This window comes from Xiphophorus hellerii, chromosome 19 (assembly GCF_003331165.1).
Source record: "Xiphophorus hellerii strain 12219 chromosome 19, Xiphophorus_hellerii-4.1, whole genome shotgun sequence".
Lineage (NCBI taxonomy): Eukaryota > Metazoa > Chordata > Actinopteri > Cyprinodontiformes > Poeciliidae > Xiphophorus > Xiphophorus hellerii.
The window spans coordinates 21955772-21977166 of record NC_045690.1 but is presented as its reverse complement, the minus strand read 5'-3'; the positions used below and the strand labels follow the sequence as shown (position 1 = coordinate 21977166).

At 42.9% G+C, this 21395-nt stretch overlaps 2 protein-coding genes and 1 long non-coding RNA gene across 4 annotated transcripts; 2 read left to right on the top strand and 1 right to left on the bottom strand.

Moving 5' to 3' along the window:
- Nucleotides 1-4222: 4222 nt before the first annotated feature.
- On the top strand, nucleotides 4223-9847 carry LOC116709462 (lysophosphatidylserine lipase ABHD12). 2 transcript variants are annotated; one of them, XM_032548004.1, is made up of 12 exons: nucleotides 4223-4660; nucleotides 6682-6784; nucleotides 6977-7096; nucleotides 7229-7259; nucleotides 7349-7394; nucleotides 7930-8059; nucleotides 8168-8205; nucleotides 8680-8759; nucleotides 9067-9149; nucleotides 9241-9319; nucleotides 9402-9535; nucleotides 9618-9847. In XM_032548004.1, the coding sequence occupies exons 1-12, from the start codon at nucleotides 4558-4560 to the stop codon at nucleotides 9649-9651; spliced, it is 981 nt and encodes a 326-aa protein (XP_032403895.1). In that variant the 5' UTR covers nucleotides 4223-4557; the 3' UTR covers nucleotides 9652-9847. The 2 variants fall into 2 exon arrangements, with proteins under 2 accessions (XP_032403895.1, XP_032403896.1); XM_032548005.1 differs by lacking the exon at nucleotides 4223-4660 and having other exon boundaries at nucleotides 6682-6895.
- Nucleotides 9848-9954: 107 nt separating this feature from the next.
- Nucleotides 9955-20773, bottom strand: pygl (phosphorylase, glycogen, liver). Its single transcript, XM_032548000.1, has 20 exons — nucleotides 20296-20773; nucleotides 19810-19911; nucleotides 19652-19730; nucleotides 19229-19332; nucleotides 18487-18618; nucleotides 18261-18372; nucleotides 17180-17262; nucleotides 16959-17096; nucleotides 16045-16137; nucleotides 15591-15737; nucleotides 14339-14502; nucleotides 13982-14096; nucleotides 13753-13854; nucleotides 12689-12836; nucleotides 11777-11835; nucleotides 11548-11689; nucleotides 11244-11451; nucleotides 11020-11154; nucleotides 10862-10928; nucleotides 9955-10343 (listed from the first exon to the last, which is right to left on the bottom strand). Exons 1-20 carry the CDS (start codon nucleotides 20536-20538, stop codon nucleotides 10155-10157), a joined length of 2562 nt encoding a protein of 853 aa, XP_032403891.1. The 5' UTR covers nucleotides 20539-20773; the 3' UTR covers nucleotides 9955-10154.
- On the top strand, nucleotides 17056-19164 carry LOC116709464 (uncharacterized). Its single transcript, XR_004336875.1, has 2 exons — nucleotides 17056-17169; nucleotides 17973-19164. It is a non-coding gene; the product is annotated as an uncharacterized LOC116709464 (long non-coding RNA).
- Nucleotides 20774-21395: the final 622 nt, after the last annotated feature.

The window sequence follows — 21395 nt, the reverse complement described above, 5'->3', positions numbered from 1 at the left end:
ATGGGACAGACATGTAAACCTGCTCGATCTCCGTCATGGTGACCGTCTGCGATCAAGAGTTTTCAACAAAGCACCAGGAAGTGATGCAGCGATTAGCAGAGATTACACAAGGACAAACTGGTCAACACCGTCAATTTCACACCAGCAGATCAAGTTCTTCGCTTTCATTTCTGACGCTTCATTTGCGTCCACTGAAAAGCAACACCAGCGAATGCAACGGATTCATTTAGCGGCTACACACCGAACATTTCTGCTCAAGCCTGTGCATCTAGATACAGCATACACTTCATTAAAACTGTATTTATCAATATATTGCTTTCACAGCTATGGGAATTATTGTTCTCATTCTGCTTTGGACAAGATTCTGATCATATTTTTTGATCAAAATGATTCGTTTTGTGTTTTTTGTTTCCTCTTTGCTCTTTGTAGTAGCTCCACAATTACTTGCTTTCTGTTTTTAATAAATAGCGCCCCGCTCTGGGATTTTTATAACGCACGCGCCGGCCGACCCCTCCTGCTTTTCCAGCTGCTCTCAGAGATCATCAAGCACTCGGGCAGGCCAGGTGTCCCCCACACTCCAGGCTTGGGATCCCCTCCATTCACCACAGACAATAGCCGCCTCTTCACAGAAAAAAAAAAAAAAAAAAAAATCAATCAGGACCCTACATCTGGACATTTCAGGGGCTTCCGTAAGCAAACACAAGGAATCTGTGTAATAATGAGGAAACTAAACAAATCAATAAATATACATATATATGTGAATTCACAGCAGATTCGCTTTACTTTCTACAGTCGACCGCTAAGCCAATTTAGCTCTTAGACCTTCACCATCAGAGCTGCTTACGGGGACGACAGCTGCCGCCGCCGCAGAGGAATCACCCGGTCCAAGTCATAACAATGAGGTTAATCCTCACACACACCCCAGCATTGATAGGTAACCGCATTCATTATGTCCAGCAGATGTTAGTCAGGAAAATACTCCAAAGTGTTCGTCTTCATGCGTTAACCCCACAGCCTGCTGATGCAGCACCATTTTGTATGAGGCTTTTAAAAAAAATTATGATACGCCCCAAATTCTTCTTTATTCTACTTCTTTGTGTGTTATTGGGAGGTTTTTAAACTTCACACCAATTGAAACAAAATTACGTTACAGTCAGAACCTTCAGAGAGGAGTGAACGCAAGTGTTGCACAAACCACAACTTGAACCGTTTGAAAATGAGTTTGGTTGTGATCACGGAAATGATTTCTTTGTCATGGTGTCAAAGTTTGGACACAGAGTTTAGAGAACAACAACTTTGAGAACAGAAAAAGAATGAAGGTAGAGATTTTTTTAATTTCTCAACTTTGGACTTTTCTCACTTCAAATTTCCCCCCCTAACGGTTCCTACGACATTCTGGACATTTCAGAACACAAATCCCACAGCTGGATAGTATTTTCTGTATGTTCTCAAGATGAAAACAAAACAAAAACATAACGGTGAAGCAACAGAGGGCTGCTCCACAACACACACACACACACACACACACACACGCGCACCCCCCCACACACACACACACACACACACCCCCACACACACACACACACACACACACACTAAAATTACTTCTTTCTATTTAATACGGTAACACGACTGGAACATGTCAAATCTTAACCGATTATCATACAGAAAATGCAAATAATGTGAATAATTTTCCATCTTTTCTTCAAGTCACCCCCGCTTTGTTCAGCATCTAACTGGTGACGCACCGATCAACTGTATTTGTTGATTTTACATGGATCGGCTCTGATCTGTGAATGGCAGGTTTGACAAAATTGGAACAGAAACAAAATAAATCAAAGGTCAAATTAAAAATTTTCAACTAGTATGCAATCATCTGCGGGTTCAGAGTCAATAACTCAAAAACCAAACCGCTTGGTGAGTAGGAAAAAAAAGGTTTTGGTTTGGTAATTGAAATATAAAAATCAATGCAACACAGAAATGTAGCATTTCATCTCAAGAGATAATTAATTAAGAACTAAAGTCGAGAAACTCAAACATGTTTCTGCACTTAATATTTTATCCAACTTTATTCCAATTTAGACATCAGTGCATATCAATGCATTTATGTCAATATCAATGCATTTCCAACCAGCACGTGCGTCAGCAATATTATTTTACACAAACAATAATCACTTCAGATTTCTCTCGTCTTCTACAGGATGAGATGAAGCTTTTAGTTTGCAGTGAAATAGAAAAAAAAAGGTTTAAAACTCCCAACATAATCAGCAGAACAAAACATAAAAAGTCACAAGGCACTAGTTGCATAGTCAAAAAGAACTTGGCACCAGTTTTTCAAAAAAAATAAATTAAATTGCATCAGAAGTGCCTCAGCAACACTTTTTCAAAGTAAAATAAAGGACGACAATGTTTATACGTCAACAGTGTCAAATGTCCAGCAGTTTTCTTTAAAACATTTTTTTTAAGTGATTGGAGCTTTTAAATCTCGTTCTTTATTATATAATTAAAAAATCCCCACGTTGCTGTGAAAGTGCAGTTTTATTCTGCACGTTTTTTTTTTTAAATGACTACGATTTAAGAAACCCTAAAAGTCCGTATTATTTCTAGTTTAACAAGCCTAACCAGTTAAGAGAAAAGTGATGGGCTATGCTAACGAAGCTAATTTTTTTTTTACAGGGGGATGTTTGAAGGAAAGTGTTCGCTAACTTCATATTTAAAAAAAAAAAACGCAATAAAACTTCAAAAAAAAAAAAAAAAAAAAAAAGTTTCCACAAAGGTTTTAATGTTGGGGAAATAAAAAAAGAAAGAAAAACTCACCGAAGCCCCCAAACTCGGTTAGCAATTGTCTCCTTCTCGGACGCGGATATTTGGAGTAAAACGTCTCTAGAATAAAAAAAAGTTCACAACATTTCTCTGCTGACAGCGCCGCGTTTCTCCTGGAAGGTCATTTATCCTCTCCGGCTGTTTGACAGTGTGAGGTGAGGGGCGTCTTCTTCCTGAGAAACATTACAGAGTGCGGATTTAAAAATAAAAAAAAAAGTTTTCTTGACTCGCTTCCTCGACTCCCTCTGGCTGTGCAGTCATCCTCCAGAGGTTTGTAGCGGATTTTGAAAACCGCCTGATAGAGGAAGGGGCGGCGACTGAGGGCCAGCCTTCAGCCCCCTGGTGGACGGAAACGGAACTGCTCGGTTTACAAAGGCACCATGTTGTCTTGTAAAACTTTCACCTGCTTTTTTTTTTTCTTACACAACATTTGCTCTCTCGCGATGTGTCTCTTTTGGTCCAAAAATAAGCACCACTAGTTTTTTTTACTATCAAAGTGGAGGTCAAACGGGAGCCCACTTACAATCTATTAAAACCAAAAGCCACTAAAGGAATTTTAGACGTTTTATTTTCTCTATTGCCACACTTTACCCATGTGATTGGAAGATAACCATCTACATACACATCCATATTTAAGATGTGAACCTGGGACCTTCTTTCCACTAGAAAACAGAGTTTTTCTGATGGAAAAGGCTGGTTAAGTATGTAGCTTAAATAATCCGCTGTTTTTGGTCATTTGCTGCTGAAACTCATTTGCTTCAATATTTTTTCAGCGGGAGAGATTATATTCTACAAGCTCCACGGTCATTGTTTAGATAAGTGTATTCATTTTATGATCTAGAACCAGCTTATTCTCTGAAATCTTATATCAACCAGACGTTTTGGACCACCCAACTGCCACAGGCTGGATATTTTCTCTATTCGGATCATTCTCCGTCCACTCTGAAGAGTGTTATGTTTGAAAGTCCCAGGAAATCCGCCGTTTCTGAAATACTCCACCGTGCAGGGGCAGATTATGATCGATAAACTCATATTCAATATAATAATTATCACAATGAAGAAAAAAAAGTTAGCAGAACAAACAAATAATGTAACGGCGGCATGCTAGCATCATGTGCTTAAAAATATCAGCATAAAAAGATCTAAATAATAAAAAAAAGGCTTAAAATTGCCCAGCTGTTACACAAAAAACGACAAAGTGTGGCTATAAACACATTCTGAAGAAAAATGTTGAGCTAAGTAAAAGTCACTCAGCACATAAAATCGTTGTTGCTGAAAACTGCTATAAAATAATGCTAAATGTTCTCACAGTGAACGAAATAAACATTTATCTACCTCACATTTAATCTGCGCCGCTTTGTGCCAAAGAACTTCACTTCCCACAGTGCTTTGCTGCGTAACGTCAACCGCGTTCGCGTAGTTTCGATAATCGTCGCGTATTCTTAACCGGACTGATTGTTTTTTTTGCAATCTTTATACTCAGTAGGCAGAATTTGGCAGACGGAGGTTGTTGTTGTTGTTGTTTTTTGTTGTGGTTTTTGTTTTTGTTTGTTTTCTGTGCATGTCCGCCTCACTGTGTGAGACGTGAACAAGCAGCAGACAGCTGAACTTTGACCTCCTCTTCGTGCCTTTCGCCACACTGCTGCTGGGTTTTTTTTTTTTTTTCCTGTTGGTAAAACCCAAGCTGGAACAAAAAGCCAAGGGCGGACCTGATCTGGACTCCAAAGGAGAAGAATGAAGAAAGTTCTGTCCTTCCTGCTGACTGCGTACGTCTCGGTGCCTGTTCTTCTCTACCTGTTTCCCTGGATACTGAGCTATGCCATATTCTCTCATCTGCGTAAGTACTGCTCCTGGTTCATATGGGACGCCAGAAGATTACACTGGCAAAAAAAAAAAAAAAAATTACGCATATACATTATCCAGCAGGCAGACCGGAAACGTCATGCAACGATGGTAAATATTTATGCAGACACAGAGGATGCCACCTTGACTAACTTGTTGTGTGCAAGTTAGTGAATTGTCATTGCATTTGCAGGGACTGTAAAATTGTTCTCATAAACATCCAAAAAATAATAGTTTTCCAGTAGTTATTCCACCAACACCAGTGGGATACAATAAAAATTTTTTTTTTTTTTAAAAATCAGATTTTCACATAAACTACAGGACACAGATTTAAACTTAAATTATTCTAAAGCATTTATTCTAGAAAATTATTCGCCGAGTTGCAAGAGGATTCTCAACACCCTGTGAACGTTTTGCATTTTGTTACATTACAGCCACAAACCTCATCTCAGTGTGTTTTTTTATTTTATTTTTATTGGCATTTGAAGTGCTGGACAAACACAGAGTCACGCAAAAACAGTGAATTGCGTGTAAAATAGTCCAGAGTTTTTACATTTTACCATGAAAATTGAAATGTGTGCTGTTCGGCCACATTGTAGTCCCCCTTTACTCTGCCTCCAGAAGTCACCGAATTAGAAAATAGAGACTTCCAGGCCTGTGAGTGATTTAATCGCCGCATAAATCCGGCTGTGGGCAGTTTTGTTAGAGGACATTAGTGAAGACGAAGAAGCCCGCTAGAAAGGTTGGGGCTGAATAAAACCGTGGAGAAGCATGAAGAAGAAGGTGAGGTTGTGAAAACTGTCGGACGTGTTCAACATCTCATGGAGTTTTGTTCCCTCCGTCAGCAGAAAATCGGGAGAACAAGAGGATTTACTGGCAGCGCGCTCCACCAACCCGGTCCTTATGGAGAAGTGTCTAAATTAAAACCATTTAAGGATTTATGCAGCTTCCCACAAGCCATGACGGCTCAGAGCGACCAGGTGGAAGAATTTTAAAAGAAAATGTTCACTTTTCTGGTGGACAGCCTACAGTTAGAGCTACACATGGAACTTTTTTTTAATGTGTTAGAATGATCTAGTCAAAGTCCAGACCTAAGTGTGCCTGAGATATTCACAGTGACGCTCCATCTGATCTGATGGGCATATTTTGCTAAATGTTTCAATCCAGAATAGATGTTCAAAAATAGAAACGCACGAACGCCCTTGCAGCGATCATTAATGGGTCGACATGGAATTACCTCAGAGGGGCAGGAAAAAAACGTGCATGCCACACCTATCAGATTTTTTCTTTTTCTATAAAAAAAAAAAATGTTTTGGAAACGGCCTTCATTTTTCATTATTCTCCAATCAGTCTGTCACATAAAACCTCCCAAAGGTAAAACTCACAAAAATAAATTCACCATTTTGGTTCTAACGACATAAAATGTGAAAATGTAAATAAATAAAATTTTTTTTTTTTTTTCTTTTTAAAAGTCCCTTAAACGCAGCACATAAAATCCCAGTAAAACATGATGACGTAAAAAAATCTGGGGTCAAGTTTCTGTACGCAGGCAAAAGAAGGTTCAATGTCCAAACTTGTTGATTGTTCTGGATGATTTATTTTTCTATTTCAGCAAACAATTACAGAGTTCAAACTTTCCTTTGTTCTCATGCTGCCTCTCTTGCTCTGGTAAAAAAAACCATAGGTCCCAAACCCAAATGCCTGCTGGTCCTTTACCAGGCCCCGACATTTATAGAAAGTGGACTGACACCACCTTACTTCCTGTCTGACTCAGAAAGAATAAATAAGAAAAATAATAAAACAAAAGATAAATAGAATCAACAATTATTAACCTGCAAATAATACAAAAAATAGAAATTTAAGAATAAACAAACAAAATTCAAATGGATAAAGAAATAAAGAATAAATAGCTCCAACAGATGCGTCTCTAGGCAGTGTGTGTGTGTGTGTGTGTGTATGATGTGAAGCTGCCATTACAAACGCTGCAGCGCTGACCTGCTGCGCTCTCACCTGCAGTGAGGCTTCCATACTCGGTGGATCTCCGCAGACCTCAGGATGTCCTGAACCACACCTGCAACTTCTACCTCAGCCCAGAGGAGGGCGTCTCGGTGGGAGTGTGGTAGGCTGATTGTAGCTCTTTCAGTGCGTCGGCGCTCTCGTCCGGCCCAGGCGGCTCTTGAGTGAACAGAGGCCTCATGGCTGCACGAGGCCCCACTCATGGAAACCCGCTGTATATTCCTGGAGCTCTGTTTGTTTGTTTGTGCCGTTCAGTTTCTCTTCGTCTTCTTCACTCCCTCTCTCTCTCTCAAAGGCACACGCTCCCTGCCAGCCAATGGGAGGCGGCCGCTGGGAGGAATCTCGACTGGTACCAGGAGGCCCTGGGAGACGGGCGTCCTGTTATTATCTACCTCCATGGCAACGTAGGGACCAGGTGGGTTAAGTGCAGAAGGATACGCATCCTTGAAACGATCCTATTAGAGTCTAGTGGGCATTAGACGGTTGCCTTGGTTCTTGTTGGCTGGAACAGACGAGTCTGAAAGTCTCTCTCCTTTCGTGTCTGCAGGGCGATCAGTCATAGAGTGGAGCTGGTGAAGGTTTGAGTAAAATAATAAGTTGTTTCCAGGTGTAGATATGTTGTCTTGGAGCTTTAATAGAGAACGTAAATTGTTTTCTAATCTTGTAGATCCTGAGTGCTGCAGGATACCACGTCTTATCTTTAGACTACAGAGGTAAGGAAGACCCACACCCTGCAGAAGCGAGTAGAAAGTAAAACTTTACTTGTGTAGCACTTTTCATAAAGTAATTTCAAAAGGTTAGTTTTTATTTGCTGTAAGGAAAAAGACATCTAATTTTCAGTCTAGTTATATTTATAGTCTATATGCAAGTCATGAGCTATAGGGACCAACATGGATGTTTTTTGTTTTATTTAGAAATTTCAGAATACCTGGGGGGAAAAAAACATTCAAACTAGACAAAAAGACTGGATCTGAATGTAGGAACCTCTTTCTGCAAGGAAACAGAGTTAGACTGTTGCACCCTCCAGCCATATAAATTTAGATTGAGTCCAAATTCATGGAACCTCATTATTGACGATTCTCCTAATTGTGATTCTGAAAGTGGAGATTAATACACTAAAACTGAAAGTAATGAGGCATGCTTTCCTACGTTTGGCCTAAAAAAACAAACAAACACACAAAACAACCCGATAAACCCAGATAATTTAACGTCATCGGCCTTTCAGCCTGCAATGTGTCTTTTAATGAGGATTTGGAGATTCTTCCGGAGAGCCCAGCGAGGCTGGGTTGACCAACGACGCCCTCTACCTGCACCAGTGGGCAAAGGCACGAAGCAGAGGGAGCCCGGTCTGCCTGTGGGGACACTCTCTGGGCTCTGGGTCAGTTTCTCTCTGAGCTTCATTCATTCATTCATTCATTCAGACTGCTTCTCATGACAAAGACACAATACCCAATTAAGGCTTTTCTTCTTCTTTTTTCCCCCCTAGAGTGGCAACCAACGCTGCAGTGAAAATCCAAGAACAAGGTGGGTTTGAGTTGAGGTCAGGCCTTTTGGCTGACGGCTGTTACGCCGCACTCAAAATGAAAAGAATAAAAAAATTAAAATAAATACAGTGATCAACTTCTGGTCGTCTCCCGCTCTGTGTGCAAACTTCTGTCGAGGTCCAAAGTGGTTTTAAAATATATTGTCTTGGGGAAAAAAAAGTGCTGGACACATTTTGTCATGTTGCAACCAAAAATTCAAGATTCTGTGTCAGAAATCGGGACACGGATTTCTGACACAGAATCTGTGTCTGTAAAGTGCAAGGTGGACGATATTAAAAATAAATCTGTGCATGTTGTAATGATCTCCCTTTGACCTAAATAACCAGCTTATTTAGGGTAAGGTTTACTGTGTGAAATTTACCAATAGCAGTTGTACATGACTTTAGATTAGTACTTTTATGAACACCGATCTCTATTTTGCATAATAAATAAAGTCGTGTTTTTGGCACGTCAGGTTCTGCCGTCGACGCTCTGATCCTGGAAGCTCCGTACACGAGAATTGGAGAAGTCGTAGCAAATAACCGGCTGGCCAAGGTGAGAGGTCGACCCGTGGCGAACCTCCGGTCGGTTCGCCCAGGCTCTGACTGGAACACGGCCGAGGTTATTTAAAGATGGACATTGCTGCTTGTCATCTGGGATTTCTTGTTTTAGTTGCTTGTGGGATAGCAAATAGACTTTTGAGAGAAGATGTAGACTATATAAGATCTTCAAACTATACCTGTATTATACCTGACAGTTTTGCATCCTACTACTTCTCTGCAACTTTAATTGTCAAAAGTTGACTTGTTAGTTATTTACCGTGTTAAATTTTCTCTTTCGCCGCTTCTTCCCACATGTCCAGCTGTACATGTTCCTGCCGGGTTTCGAGAGTTTGCTCTGGAACATTCTGGAAAGGATCAACATTTCATTTTCCAATGACAAAAAGTAGGTTTTGCTTGAAACAAAACCAGATTGAAAACATTTTGGGTTGTATTTTTGCCCTGATCATCAGTGACATCTGCCGTCGTTTCTGCAGTTTGCAGACGCTGAGCAGCCCCCTCCTGATCCTGCATGCGGAGGACGACAAGGTCGTTCCGTTTCACATGGGTCAGAAGGTACGGCGGGTTTCCCCCGTCTCTCTCCCTCTCTAAATTTCCTGGCCGCTTTTCTCAAGCACTTTCCATCTGTCGGGCCCAGCTGTACCAGATATCGCTGCGAGCCCAGAGGGAATCCGAGACGGGCGATCGAGTGCAGATGATCTCCTATGGGGCGAACCTCGGACTGTCCCACAGCCGCATCTGCTCGGCCCCCGACTTGGCAGGCGTCGTGCAGTGAGTTGGGAAGCCGTCACCAGTTTTGCGTTCAGAAATCACGGCGGTGTTCGAATTTAATCCACACTCTTCTGTGTTGCAGGAAATTTCTACAGAACTTGGAGAGAGAAAGATGAAAGTCTGGGGGGGAGAAAGAGGAATAAATCATTTTGACTTAAGTTTTGGGTTTTATTTTATTATAGACAGAAGACAAGAACATATATTTTGTGTGTGTGTGTTGTTGTTTTTTATTTAAACTCCTTTTTCAAAAGCATCTTTTGATTCTAAACATGGTTTCTCTATCAGGACAGGACACAAACTCAAACAAATGTTTAAAAAAACCCAAACTTTTAACTGCTGCGTTCCTGATATCCATCTAACTTCCTGGATCCTGCGACCGTTCCCGATCCGCAGGAATGTCAGAGTTGAGGCGAGTTCTCAGGGCTTTTCCGCCCCTCGGAGACTGAAAGTGTTGGCGCTAAAGAAATGTAACAGTGCTTTGACTTGGGGGGGGGGGGGGGGGGGGACATGTGCGTTCTTCTAGCACCACAGAAGAAGAAGAAAAAAAAAAAACGTAATGTGTTGCATAAAGGCTCTGTTCTGTAAACGCAAAAGGCAGCCCAGGAGGCGAGGAACATTTTCACATTTTCCTCAGAGCCTTGGCGGTTTCCTCGATGGCCTCCCGCGGCTCGCTGGGAGGCGGGATCTTCAGGTCGGTCGGCTCCACCCCCCACACCTCGGTGGCGTACTCTGCGATTGTTCTGTCGCTCGAGAACTTCCCCGTCGCCGCGATGTTCTTGATCGCCATCTTCGTCCACTCCACTGTATCCTGATAAGAGGAGATAAGCGTTTGAAGTGCAACAGAAACAAATCTGGAAACCTGTGGTAAATAAGATTAAAGATTTGTAATCGCAGAAGCAGAATCTCTTGCTGGAAAACTTTTTTGTGTGTGTGTGTGTGACTCTGTTTCTGTTTGGGGCAAAAAACAAAACAACAAATGATGGCACAAATCCTGGAATCCACAACAGTTATTTAAAATGACATTTTTAAAAACATCTTTCCGGGTGTCTCTTAGTGTATGATGGCGAGATAAATATGGATTCTCTAGTTCCAGCGTGGCGGGCATCATAGTTACACCCCGAACAACAAAAAATAAAAAACACAGGAAGTCACAGATGATCAATTAGTAAGTAGAGGATTTAATGATCATTGCTGGGGGAACCGTTTGATTTCCCCCCCCCCATCAGTGGAATGTACTGAAATTAAAAGATGGATTTTTGAAGAAAACTGTCAGCATTGAATACTACAGAAGAAAAAACAATTAAGAAAAGAAAAAGAAAACATTACCTGATAGAGTTTGCTGACTTTTTCTTGGGTTTTCAAGTAGTCTTCAAAGTCTGCAAACACTTTGAATCTAAAAAGAGAAAGGAAAAAAAACAAAACAAGAATGTAGCTAAATACAAAAATACAAGAAGAATGACAAAAAGAAAAGTAAAGTCGCTCACCGGTCGTATTTGAAGAGCATGTCGGTGAGGTCCTTGAAAAGCTCCGGGTTCTTGGGGCTGAAAAATCCACTTGCGATCTGATCCATCACTTGCTTCAGCTCGGGGATCTTCTCGTAGTACGTCATGGCATCATACCTTAAAAACATCAAAACAACAAAACCTGATCCTTAAAGAGAAATCTTCAAATTCCGCTCCGCTGCGTTTTTTTTTTTTATCTCGTTCACCCCTTTTTGTCCATCTCGGCCACATCCTCCACCCGCATGCCGAAGATGAAGAGGTTTTCCTCGCCCGCCTCCTCGGCCATCTCCACGTTGGCTCCGTCCATGGTGCCGATGGTCAGCGCGCCGTTCAGCATGAACTTCATGTTGCCCGTCCCCGAAGCCTCGGTGCCGGCGGTGGAGATTTGCTCCGACAGATCTGTGGCAGGAATCACTGAGGAGGAGAACAAAAAAAATAAATAAATCACAAAGTGACACCATTTCCTTTTCCTCTCCAACAGAAGTGAGTTTTTAAAATAATAATTTATACCTTTCTCCGCAAGAGAAACTCTGTAGTTCTCCAGGAAGATGACTTTCAGCTTGCTCCCAACCACGGGATCGTTATTCACCACATCAGCCACCGAGGTGATGAGCTTGATGATCATTTTCGCCATGTGGTATCCTGGCGCGGCCTGCGGAGGACGACGACGCGAATCGTTCATTTCCGGTCGCGTTGCTCAGTGCCAGCTCCGTCTCGCTCGGCGCGCGCCGCGACCTACCTTCCCGCCGACGATCACCGTTCGAGGCACGAAAGGCGCGTTGGGGTTCTTCCTGATGCCTGATGGGAACAAAAGATGAACATTTCGAAAGTTTAAAATGAATGAAGCTGAATCGATAGAGTGCAGCATTTTAAAATTGAGGTAGAGGCTGCATTAAAAAAGAAGAAGAAAGAAGCAGTATTCAAAACAGATTTGTAACTTCAAAAGGAACAGATTTTTTGGGGGGAACATTTTTGATTCGGAACGGTGAATCAATTGAAGACGCTAGTTTATGGGACAATCTTGCCAGAGATATAAAACAATCCAAATTTCTGCATTTAAAAGAAATTAGAAAATTGTGATGAAGATGTGGCATGGAGTAAGCTGATACTTTGCTCTGCTTTTGAAATATGTCTGCAATAGTCTGAGTTAGACAGCTAATTCTCATTGTTTGTGAATAGACAGACATAAGTTCATACTTCTTACTGCTCCATTTCCTTCATCGTTTTCTTTCAGTTGTTGCACGAATGAACACAGTTTTGCACCAGTTTGGATTCATCCATCACACGAAAAGCCACAAAGTATTGAAATTTGAGCGTTGTGAACACAGCACATCTGTTGAGATCCGTCCAAAAAACGGAAAAAAAAACAACAAACAAAAAAAAACAAAAAAAACGGCTTCTCCGTTTATTGCAGCTTTGTGGAAAATTCCCACAGCTGATCGCAGTGGCTGCATTCCTCAAGTCTGTTTTGACACGAAGCTCCAGGTGGGTGTGGAATATTCCTCATCAGGAAACGTCTGACTGCATCATCCAACTGATCACTCAGAGATTCTTGACTTGCGAAACCTTTTTTTTTTTTGGCTTTACATCAAATGACTCAGTAGTAAAAAAAAGAAAAAAGAAACACAAAACAACTCGTCGCTGCACCTACGGTTGTACAAGGCGATGATGTGCAGGCAGTTGAGCAGCTGCCGCTTGTACTCGTGGATCCTCTTGATGTGGACGTCGAACATGGAGGAAGGGTTGATCTTCACCCGGTACTCCGTCTCCAGGAACTGGGCGAACTTCACTTTGTTGTCCTGTGGAGAAATGCGACGCGACAACGGGAGTCATTGACGTGAAAGCCGCCGAGTCAGGAGAGCGCTGCCCGGACACGCGCTGCGGCGCGACGTCGCAACGCCCGGCTTCATTAGACCGAGATGCCTCTCCGTGCCGTGAGGTGTAGAAATACCAAGATGTAGTTTCCCATGATTTGTTGCCTCATCGTTTCTGCTCTGATCATTTTTCACCTTTTAAAAAGGACAAATACCTCAGGAAGAGCAGCGACCGGTTAAAGGGGCGTTACTTTCTTTGTGTTTTCCCAGTCACTTAGTGCGATTTTATAGCACAATTAAGTAGCTATGATCACTTCAAATGCTATATACATCAAACATGACGGGGAAAAAAATTTTCCTTCCTGATTTAACGCCTAAAAATTGGGCCTCCGTCTCTTTAAGAAACTCCTGCTCTTTCTGAAACTCCGCCGTCAGAAAGCCATCACAACTATTAACCCTTTAGCAAAGTTTTTAAACCAGCGTTTCATTCAAAAGCAGCTCCTATAACGAGCTCAGCCGATGCTCAGCTCCACCAGGCGTTGGCTAATTGCTGCTGGCTAGTCTGAAGGAGCCCAGTGGGCAGGGCTGCTCTGTGAGGCCGAAGCCGCACCTCTGAGGAGGAGCAGCGTCTGGAAGGCGGGGCTTGCTTCTCCCCAGGCGTTTTGCGCAGCTGAATGGTTGCCATGGAGATTAAAGGATTTGTCAAACGTGCGAGAAAGAATCACAGCAACGCTCCAGGTTATGTTTTTGGTGAGGGAATGACAGAAGATGATGCGAAGCTCAAACACCGCCCCTTTAATTGATGATCTTATGATGGGATTTCCCCCCATTTCTCTCGGCTCCTCTGGACCAGCTCAGCTCACACTGGAGGAGAAAATGTCAGCAGACCCGTCAGACCCACCTGTTTGATTTTGGCGACGTCGCGGACGAAGGCCAAGTCGTTAACGAAGTCATTCAGCTTCTTCAGCTGGCTCAGGTCCTTCACGTAGTCCTCCCCAATGACCTGAGGACACATCACATCACAGCAGCCAACGTTCACATTAGCATTTAGTCAAACGCGTTTAGAGGATTTTACCTCCTGGAGGCCGATTGGCTGCGGAGGCGCGGTAAAACTAAAGAACGTGTCGAACCTCAGCAATGAGCTCAGCCAGCCCAGGGTTGCAGAGGAGCAGCCAGCGTCTGGGAGTGATGCCGTTGGTTTTATTCTGAAACTTGCCCGGCTCAAGGTCACTGAAGTCTTTAAACCTGACAAAATAAAATAAAATAAAATAAAAAAAAACAGAGGAAAAGTTAGGATTTGCCATCTGGACGAGCAGCAGTTGGATTTCAGCCGGTTAGCCAACAAAATCTAAACTTAACAGACGGTTTTCTCTTTTTCTCTGCCAATATGCTGAAAACAGGGCGCCATTTATTTTTAGATCACCTCTTTTACACTTCTGACCAATCTCGGGACTTTTATCACAGTCGACCGTCGGCAAAAGGCTTACACTTCGGTTCTGATGATGTCGGAGTGTATCTGAGCCACTCCGTTGACGGCGTGAGAGCCTACGATACACAGATGGGCCATGTTCACCCTCTTGCAGCCGTCCTCTTCGATCAGAGACATCTTCCGCAGTTTGTCAATGTCGTTCGGGAAGAGAGCAGCAATTTTCTATGGGGAAAACCCCCCACCCCACAAAAACGTATTCAAGCTTCACAGTTGAGGAAAAGCGGTGACATGTAAAAGCATCCAGTCCTTTAACTCGCATTAGAATTATACATTTCAATTTTATTTGGATCGATTGTATGAGTAATTAGAAACCAACCAAGACGTGTTCATAAACCTACACTGATTGGCAAGGCAAGAATTTCTAAGAGAAGCAGCCAAGAAGCAAGTTGTAACTCTGGGGGAGCTGCAAAGACTCAGCTCAGGTGTACGCTACAATACTGGCCTTCATGATGGAGCGATAAAAAAAAAAATTATATATATATATACGTACACACACACACACACACACACACACACATACACACATTTTCAAAAGCAAACACACAAGTCCAGAATTGAGACTGCAAAGGGGTGATTCAGATCAAAGCAGATTTATGTTTTGTTTTTTTTACAATGGTCCAGTCAAAGTAAAAACCTAAACTCAGTTGACTATAGATGGCTACAATTTAAAATTGCTGCCTTTATATGTGTAGTTTCACCATAAGACTGTCGACTCAGGACAGCTCATAATAACAATAAATGCAAGCCACACTTTTCAGATTCTGATTTGCAAGACCTCGCAATAAATCAGTTGATCAAACGACGAGTTAAAATGAGCTGGATAACTTCCATCCTGACGAGTAATGTGGCCTGAAATACAATTTTGTTTGCCGTTTTTAATCCGTTTCATTTCTGGCTTTCGGTTGCTTTGTTTCCTCGTCGTGGATATTTGAAATATCTTCCACTTCCAGTGTTCCTCACAACATGTAAGTTCATTCACGTTTGAAAGAACAGAGTTTCATTACTGTGCCATTTTCATTGCGTTACTTGAAAACGGTCTCAAAAGCATCATTTATCGCAATAATTTGGACAATTTATCAATCCGTCATCCTGTCCGCCATCAGTGGAAAACTCAATGAAACACATGCGCAAAATGTCATGTTTTGCACAACCCTACACATGGCTTCATATCTCGGAAGATAAAAAAAAAAAAAAACACACATTGTTTGCCGATCGCTGGATATTCGGCGTCTCTGCTGCAACATGCTTACGTCTAGGTGCGTCTGGTTGATCTGGTAGATGATCTGCAGGTGTCTGGGCAGCAGTTTCTCCAGCAGCTCCACAGGCCAGCGCTCCAGGGCCTCAGGGAGGACGGTGTGGTTGGTGTAGGCAAACGTGCGCCTGGTGAGGTCCCAGGCCTGCCGAGGAGGAGGAGGGACAAGCTCTCGTTTAAGTGTCGCATTTTTAATAATCAGGAGGAGTAAAACCAGGCTTTCAAAACAAACTCGACTATTTTACTGCTTGCAAAAAACCCCCCCCGCAAAGTCGCAGATTGAAATTCAGCAAGAGCGGAGGCAGTCGTTTCATCCTCTCGCTCTGTGGTTTTAACCACAGCTCGCATTGCTTGCCCTTACTTGTTCTCGATTTCCTAATTTCCACTTCCTGTCACAGTTGGCGTTGATGATTAAGACCAACAAGAGACCTTCGAAGGCGACTTTGACTCACCGTTTCCCAGTCGAGCTTCTCAATGTCCACAAAGATCCTCATCAGTTCGGGGATGGCCATGGCAGGATGGGTGTCGTTCAGCTGGATGGCGACCTGGAAAACAGGAAACGGTGAGGTCCGACTGTAGCTGTTGGAAAGCAATGTGGATTTTTGAAATCAGCTTTAAGTCGTAGTGCAATAGACAAGAGGGGAAAATACACAAATAAATCGATCCGTCACTGATCTGAGCATAATAGGCCCATTGTAGATAGGGAACAGAGAAAAATAAATAAATAAAAAAGTTATAAATTCCTGCCAGAAAAACTCAAATTTTCTGGAAAAACTATTTCTGAATTGGAGAAGTCAAAGACTTGTTAGAAAAAAAAATTTAACCTCAAAATTTCTAGATGTTTCTCTTTTTTTTGAGTTTTGGAAATTTTCCTTTTCAAAAGTCGAAAGTTTTCAACTGTTGAAACACAAGTCTGTTTTTTCTAGCACATTTTTGACTTTCCAAACTCAGACATTTCTGAGTTTTTTTTCTAGATTAATCTCAAGGTTGTTGTTTTTTTCTACTTGTGGAGCTCAGAATTTTCCTCGGTTTTTCTGGAAAATCACTGTCTTTTCTTAGCAGAAAATCTCTTTTCTTTTCTTCCTACAATGTCCCTAATACACCGTCGTGGATCATTTTGCGAAGAAAACTGTTGCGGGGAAGCCTATCTACATGCAGACTGCCCCAATCGTGCCTGGTTTTTTTAAAACCAGGCAACCATGACGTGACAAACATCATCCACCTCGCAACTTCGGCAGCTGCAACAGACGCAAGCAAAGAGGAAATGCTGACACGATGTTGCAAACCAACCAACAAAATGAAGCAACACGCCAGCTAGAAACAGACAACCGCCCCGCCTTTTGCGACACTGACTCCGAGTTCTCACTTTGTCCGGGAAGGCATCGAAGGTGGTGCGGCTCGGTCTGCCCTTCTTGGTGGTCTTGAAGCGGCGGATGATGTCTTGGAGTGTGGCTGCCACGACAAAGTACTCCTGCTTCAGACGGAGCTCCTTTCCTTCAAAGAACTGAACCGCAGGAACAAGCGCATAAAGTTACACCGAGGTGGAAAACATCTGATGGTTTGCTGGCCGCGAAAAGGTGAACCTACATTATCGTTTGGATAGAGGACTCGGGAGATGTTCTCCGCCAGATTTCTGTCCAGAACAGCCTGTATGTAATCGCCTACGTTAACTAGAGAAAGAAAATACTGGTTTTGGTTTAAACAAAAATTAAAACACCCTGAAATGTGGCAGAGAGGAAGTGACCACAATTGCAGAAGTTTCTGTTGATCTTGCACACATGAAGCACAAATACCTTTAAACTTTTCCACAACACAAGCAAGTTATTTTATTATAAGTATATTGTGGTAGACCAACATAAAATGGTGGAGAATTGTGAAGAGGAGTGAAAATTGTACATTTATAAATCTTTACAGTAAAAAAAAAAACAACTAAGTGTGGCAAAAATGTATATTCAACCCTCTAAAACACCTGACTCACTTTGGGGTACTTGCACAATTACAGACTGCTCTTGTCAAAACAAGTCAAGCTCAGTCAATCAAAAGATTTTGCAGCATTCAGGGAATCACCCACACCTTCATGTTTCACCAACGTTTCCTTTTGGTCTCATCTGACAAGAGCGCTTTCTAAGTGCCACTCTTACGTCAAAGCAAGATTTGGGAAACCGCTAAACTACTAGATGTCCTAATGCAGATACTACATTCTGCATTAGGATCTGAGACCTGAGTCGTGGATGTCTCCAACTCTTCCAAAGAGTTCCCCTGGATATAGTCTCTGCATATCAGATTAAGCCCTTTATTGACTGGCCTGGTAGTAGAAGTGGACAAATACAGTATGTCTTGGATGTGTTCATTGGTCTTAATGGTGTCATTTTTCTTTCAGAGCCGCTGCATTCACACAACCGACTACGAAAGACACTTGGTTGGAGTGAATTTAGAGGTAACCAAGTCAAAGATGGCTGGCCCTTTTCCTTTTACTTCAGTTACACAAGACTTTACGGTGGTCTACCGTGCCAAAGTCGAACAACACACCCTGAAGGATGCGGATGTAACGTGCCAAATGAGTCAGGAGACCTGAATACTTTTGCAAAGCCCTGCACATTGTGCAACTCTTTTGCCAAAGACGTATAATATTTTTTTGCATGGAAGCGAGACATCCTCCTGGACTTACAGTCTTTCAAGTTGAAGTCGTTGGGCGCACGGGCCGACCACAGCCTCATCGTATTCACAGTGTTGTTCATGTAGCCAGGAACGGGTGTGTCGTAAGGCATTGCTAAAACAACCTGCAGGTGAAAACCCACACAGATGTCACAGGTTGACCACATCGCAAGGTCATTTACTCTCGTTCGACCCAAATTCATGCAAATCCTTTCCACTATGAAGTTGCCACCAAGTACCTGAGTGTCAACCCACTTGGGCCCGTCTCTCGTCTCCTCCACTCGTCCGTAGAAGTGGACAGGCAGCATGTACTCGGGGCGAGCCTTCTCCCAGGGGTTTCCGTGCCTTAGCCAATCGTCTGCCTCCTCCACCTACAGCGCGGAAGGTGACAGATAAGTGAAAGTCCCAGAACAAACTTGGCCTTATCTGACCTCTTTGTACCGTACAGCCTGAAACAAGGAAGCAAGGTCAGCTCTTACATCGGCCCGCAATGGCATTTTTTTGACGTAAATAATAGCTCTAGCTAGCAGCAGATATCAGGCGCACAGGTTCATCCACCTGCGTGAGTACACAACGGGCACGCGTGCAGTTCAGAGTCCAGGGGGACATGTTTACACTGACCGGGTTCGATCCGCAAAGAACCCGGCGGAACGCAAAAAACAGCAGAAGCCTGCAGTTTTGCAAACTCCTATCAGAAGACAGACAAAGGTTTGTTTTGTGGATGACAAAACAAACCTTTGTCTGACCTTCTTAGCCACGCTAAGAAGGTCAGACTACAGTATGTTCCTTTTGTCAATAATTAACTTATGATGTTTTCTGACCCAATTCATCTCAACTTTAGCCTCTGTCAAATTTTAAAAGGGAATCCTGCTTTCAAAAAAAAAAAAAGATAAAGGTGGAGGAATCAATGTGTTTGTCACAGCTGAGCTTCAGGCACTTTTCAAATAATTTTTTTTAAAAAAAAGAAGGAAGCACAATTACCTGCCAGCCATCTCTTATCTTCTGATTAAAGATGCCATATTCGTATCTGATGCCATAACCGTACGCTGCGAGTCCCAGGGTCGCCATGGAATCCAAGAAACATGCTGCAATAGCAAGGAATTCAAATATTACATACAGTTAAATAAAAACTGTTTTTTTTTTGTTTTTGTTTTTGTGGTGCTGCAGGAGAAGTTTCAGCAGCATATGTGCTCATTTCCACCATCTGTCGCAAACTTTCTTAAGCCGAGAGTTGCTTCACATGTTCAGCAGACATGCAGCTTTATTGAAGAGTCTATGTACCCTGGAGACAAGGATGGTGCAAAAACTGCAACGGATTCAAAACGTCTGTATGGGAATGTGCTCTTAAAGCAACCTCTATCCCACTTTTCATCCTCAAAGACGGCTTTGAGGACGTTTGCTCACCCGCCAGTCTGCCCAGGCCTCCGTTGCCCAGACCCGCGTCCTCCTCCACCTCCTCCAGCTCCTCCATGTCCAGGCCGAGCTGCGGCGAGAGCGTTTCCAATCAGCAAACTCACAACGTTGAGTTGCTCGGATTCGGCAACTGAATGCGACCACCTGACCTGGTAGATGGCCTCGTCGCACGCATTCTGCAAGCCCAAGTTGATCATGGTGTTCTGCAGCGTCCTGCCCATGTAGAACTCCAGGGACAGATAATACACCCTCTGGGGAAAAAAAATTAATAAAATACAGGGGAAATTAAATCTGAAACAGTCTGGGGCTTTTAGCATTAAATACATCAATAACTTCAATATACAGGAAATGCAGTTTAGAGCTGTGAAAACTAATGAACGTAAGTGGAACAGTCCTGCCTTCCACTGAACAAACAATGATTAATATGTGAACCTGACGCACTGACCTGAAAATACAAAGCCTCTTTGTAATCCAGAAACTTTATGCAACACAAACTAGCGGCTGGGTACTAAAGATTCCCAGTTTTCTTGTTTAAACGTTTGTGCTCGGATCTCTCCTTGAACATGCATTTCATACAATAAATACATTCTGAGGGCTACTTTGGGTGCAGAACTTTTTTATTTTTATTTTTTTACCTTCGGGTCTGCCTCGTAGTAAAACTGCTGCGTCCTGATCCACCTGCCCACCAGGTGGTCTCTCACGGTGTGGGCCAGGGCGAAGTAGTAATCCCGGGGCGTCGCGATGTTCCTGTCTTTGACCAGGGTGAAGTGCAGGTGGCGGTTGAAGCCCTTCTTCAGCTCGGCCACGTTCTCCACTCCCACGATGCCCCTGATGCTGATCTGCTTCCGCTTCTCCTGGTCGGTGAGAGGAGTCGCCATGCTGATCCGGAGCTACTGCTGCTGCTGCTGCTGCTGCTGCTGGAAGGAAGCGCTTCTGAGCCTTGACCCGAACCAACCCGACTGGGAGCGAAGAGAAGTGAAGCGGAGAGATGTGTTGGTCTTCGTGGGGGAACACAGCCGCAGTTTTCACGCAGGAGTCTCCTCCTCGGGCTGGTTTTCATTGGCGAGTACAAGGGGGAGGAAGGCGTTTCCCCGTCAGAGCTTTACTTTACTTTACTTTACTTTACTTTACTTTACTTTACTGTACTGTACTTTAGAGACGGGGTGCGGAGAGGATACACTCCGGGCAGGTCAGCTGAGCTGAATTTCAATCACAACTTTTAGAGGAAGGCCGTCGTGGGGGGAAGGGGAAGAAGAGACGGGTCTGTTTTGGAGAGGAAAAACACAGCAGGAACTAAAAAAAAACAAAACAACCAGCAACAGGATAGAGGCTGGGTTGGTGAGTGAAAACAAAAAATAAAATAAATTAAAAAATTCAGGAAGAACCAAACTGATATAGCTACATTACATACTTGATAATGGAAAGTTTCTTACAGAGGGATGCAGCGAGAACAACGTTCAAAGTTGTTTATTTATTTATTATTGGGTTTCTTTTGTTGGTAAAGCTAGTTTCCGAACACACGGTTTTGTACTTAACTTGTAAACCAAACTGTTAGAATCTTAATAATTATTTAATCGGTGTACATTTCTTTATTCGCCTGGATTTGATGCAGAGCCGCTACAAGGCTGAATGTGGGGCCTGGGCGACATAACTTGGGGCCCCACTTAAAATAATTACAGGTGCAGATCATGTCAGTGCAATTCAATTAAATCTATCTATCTATCTATCTATCTAT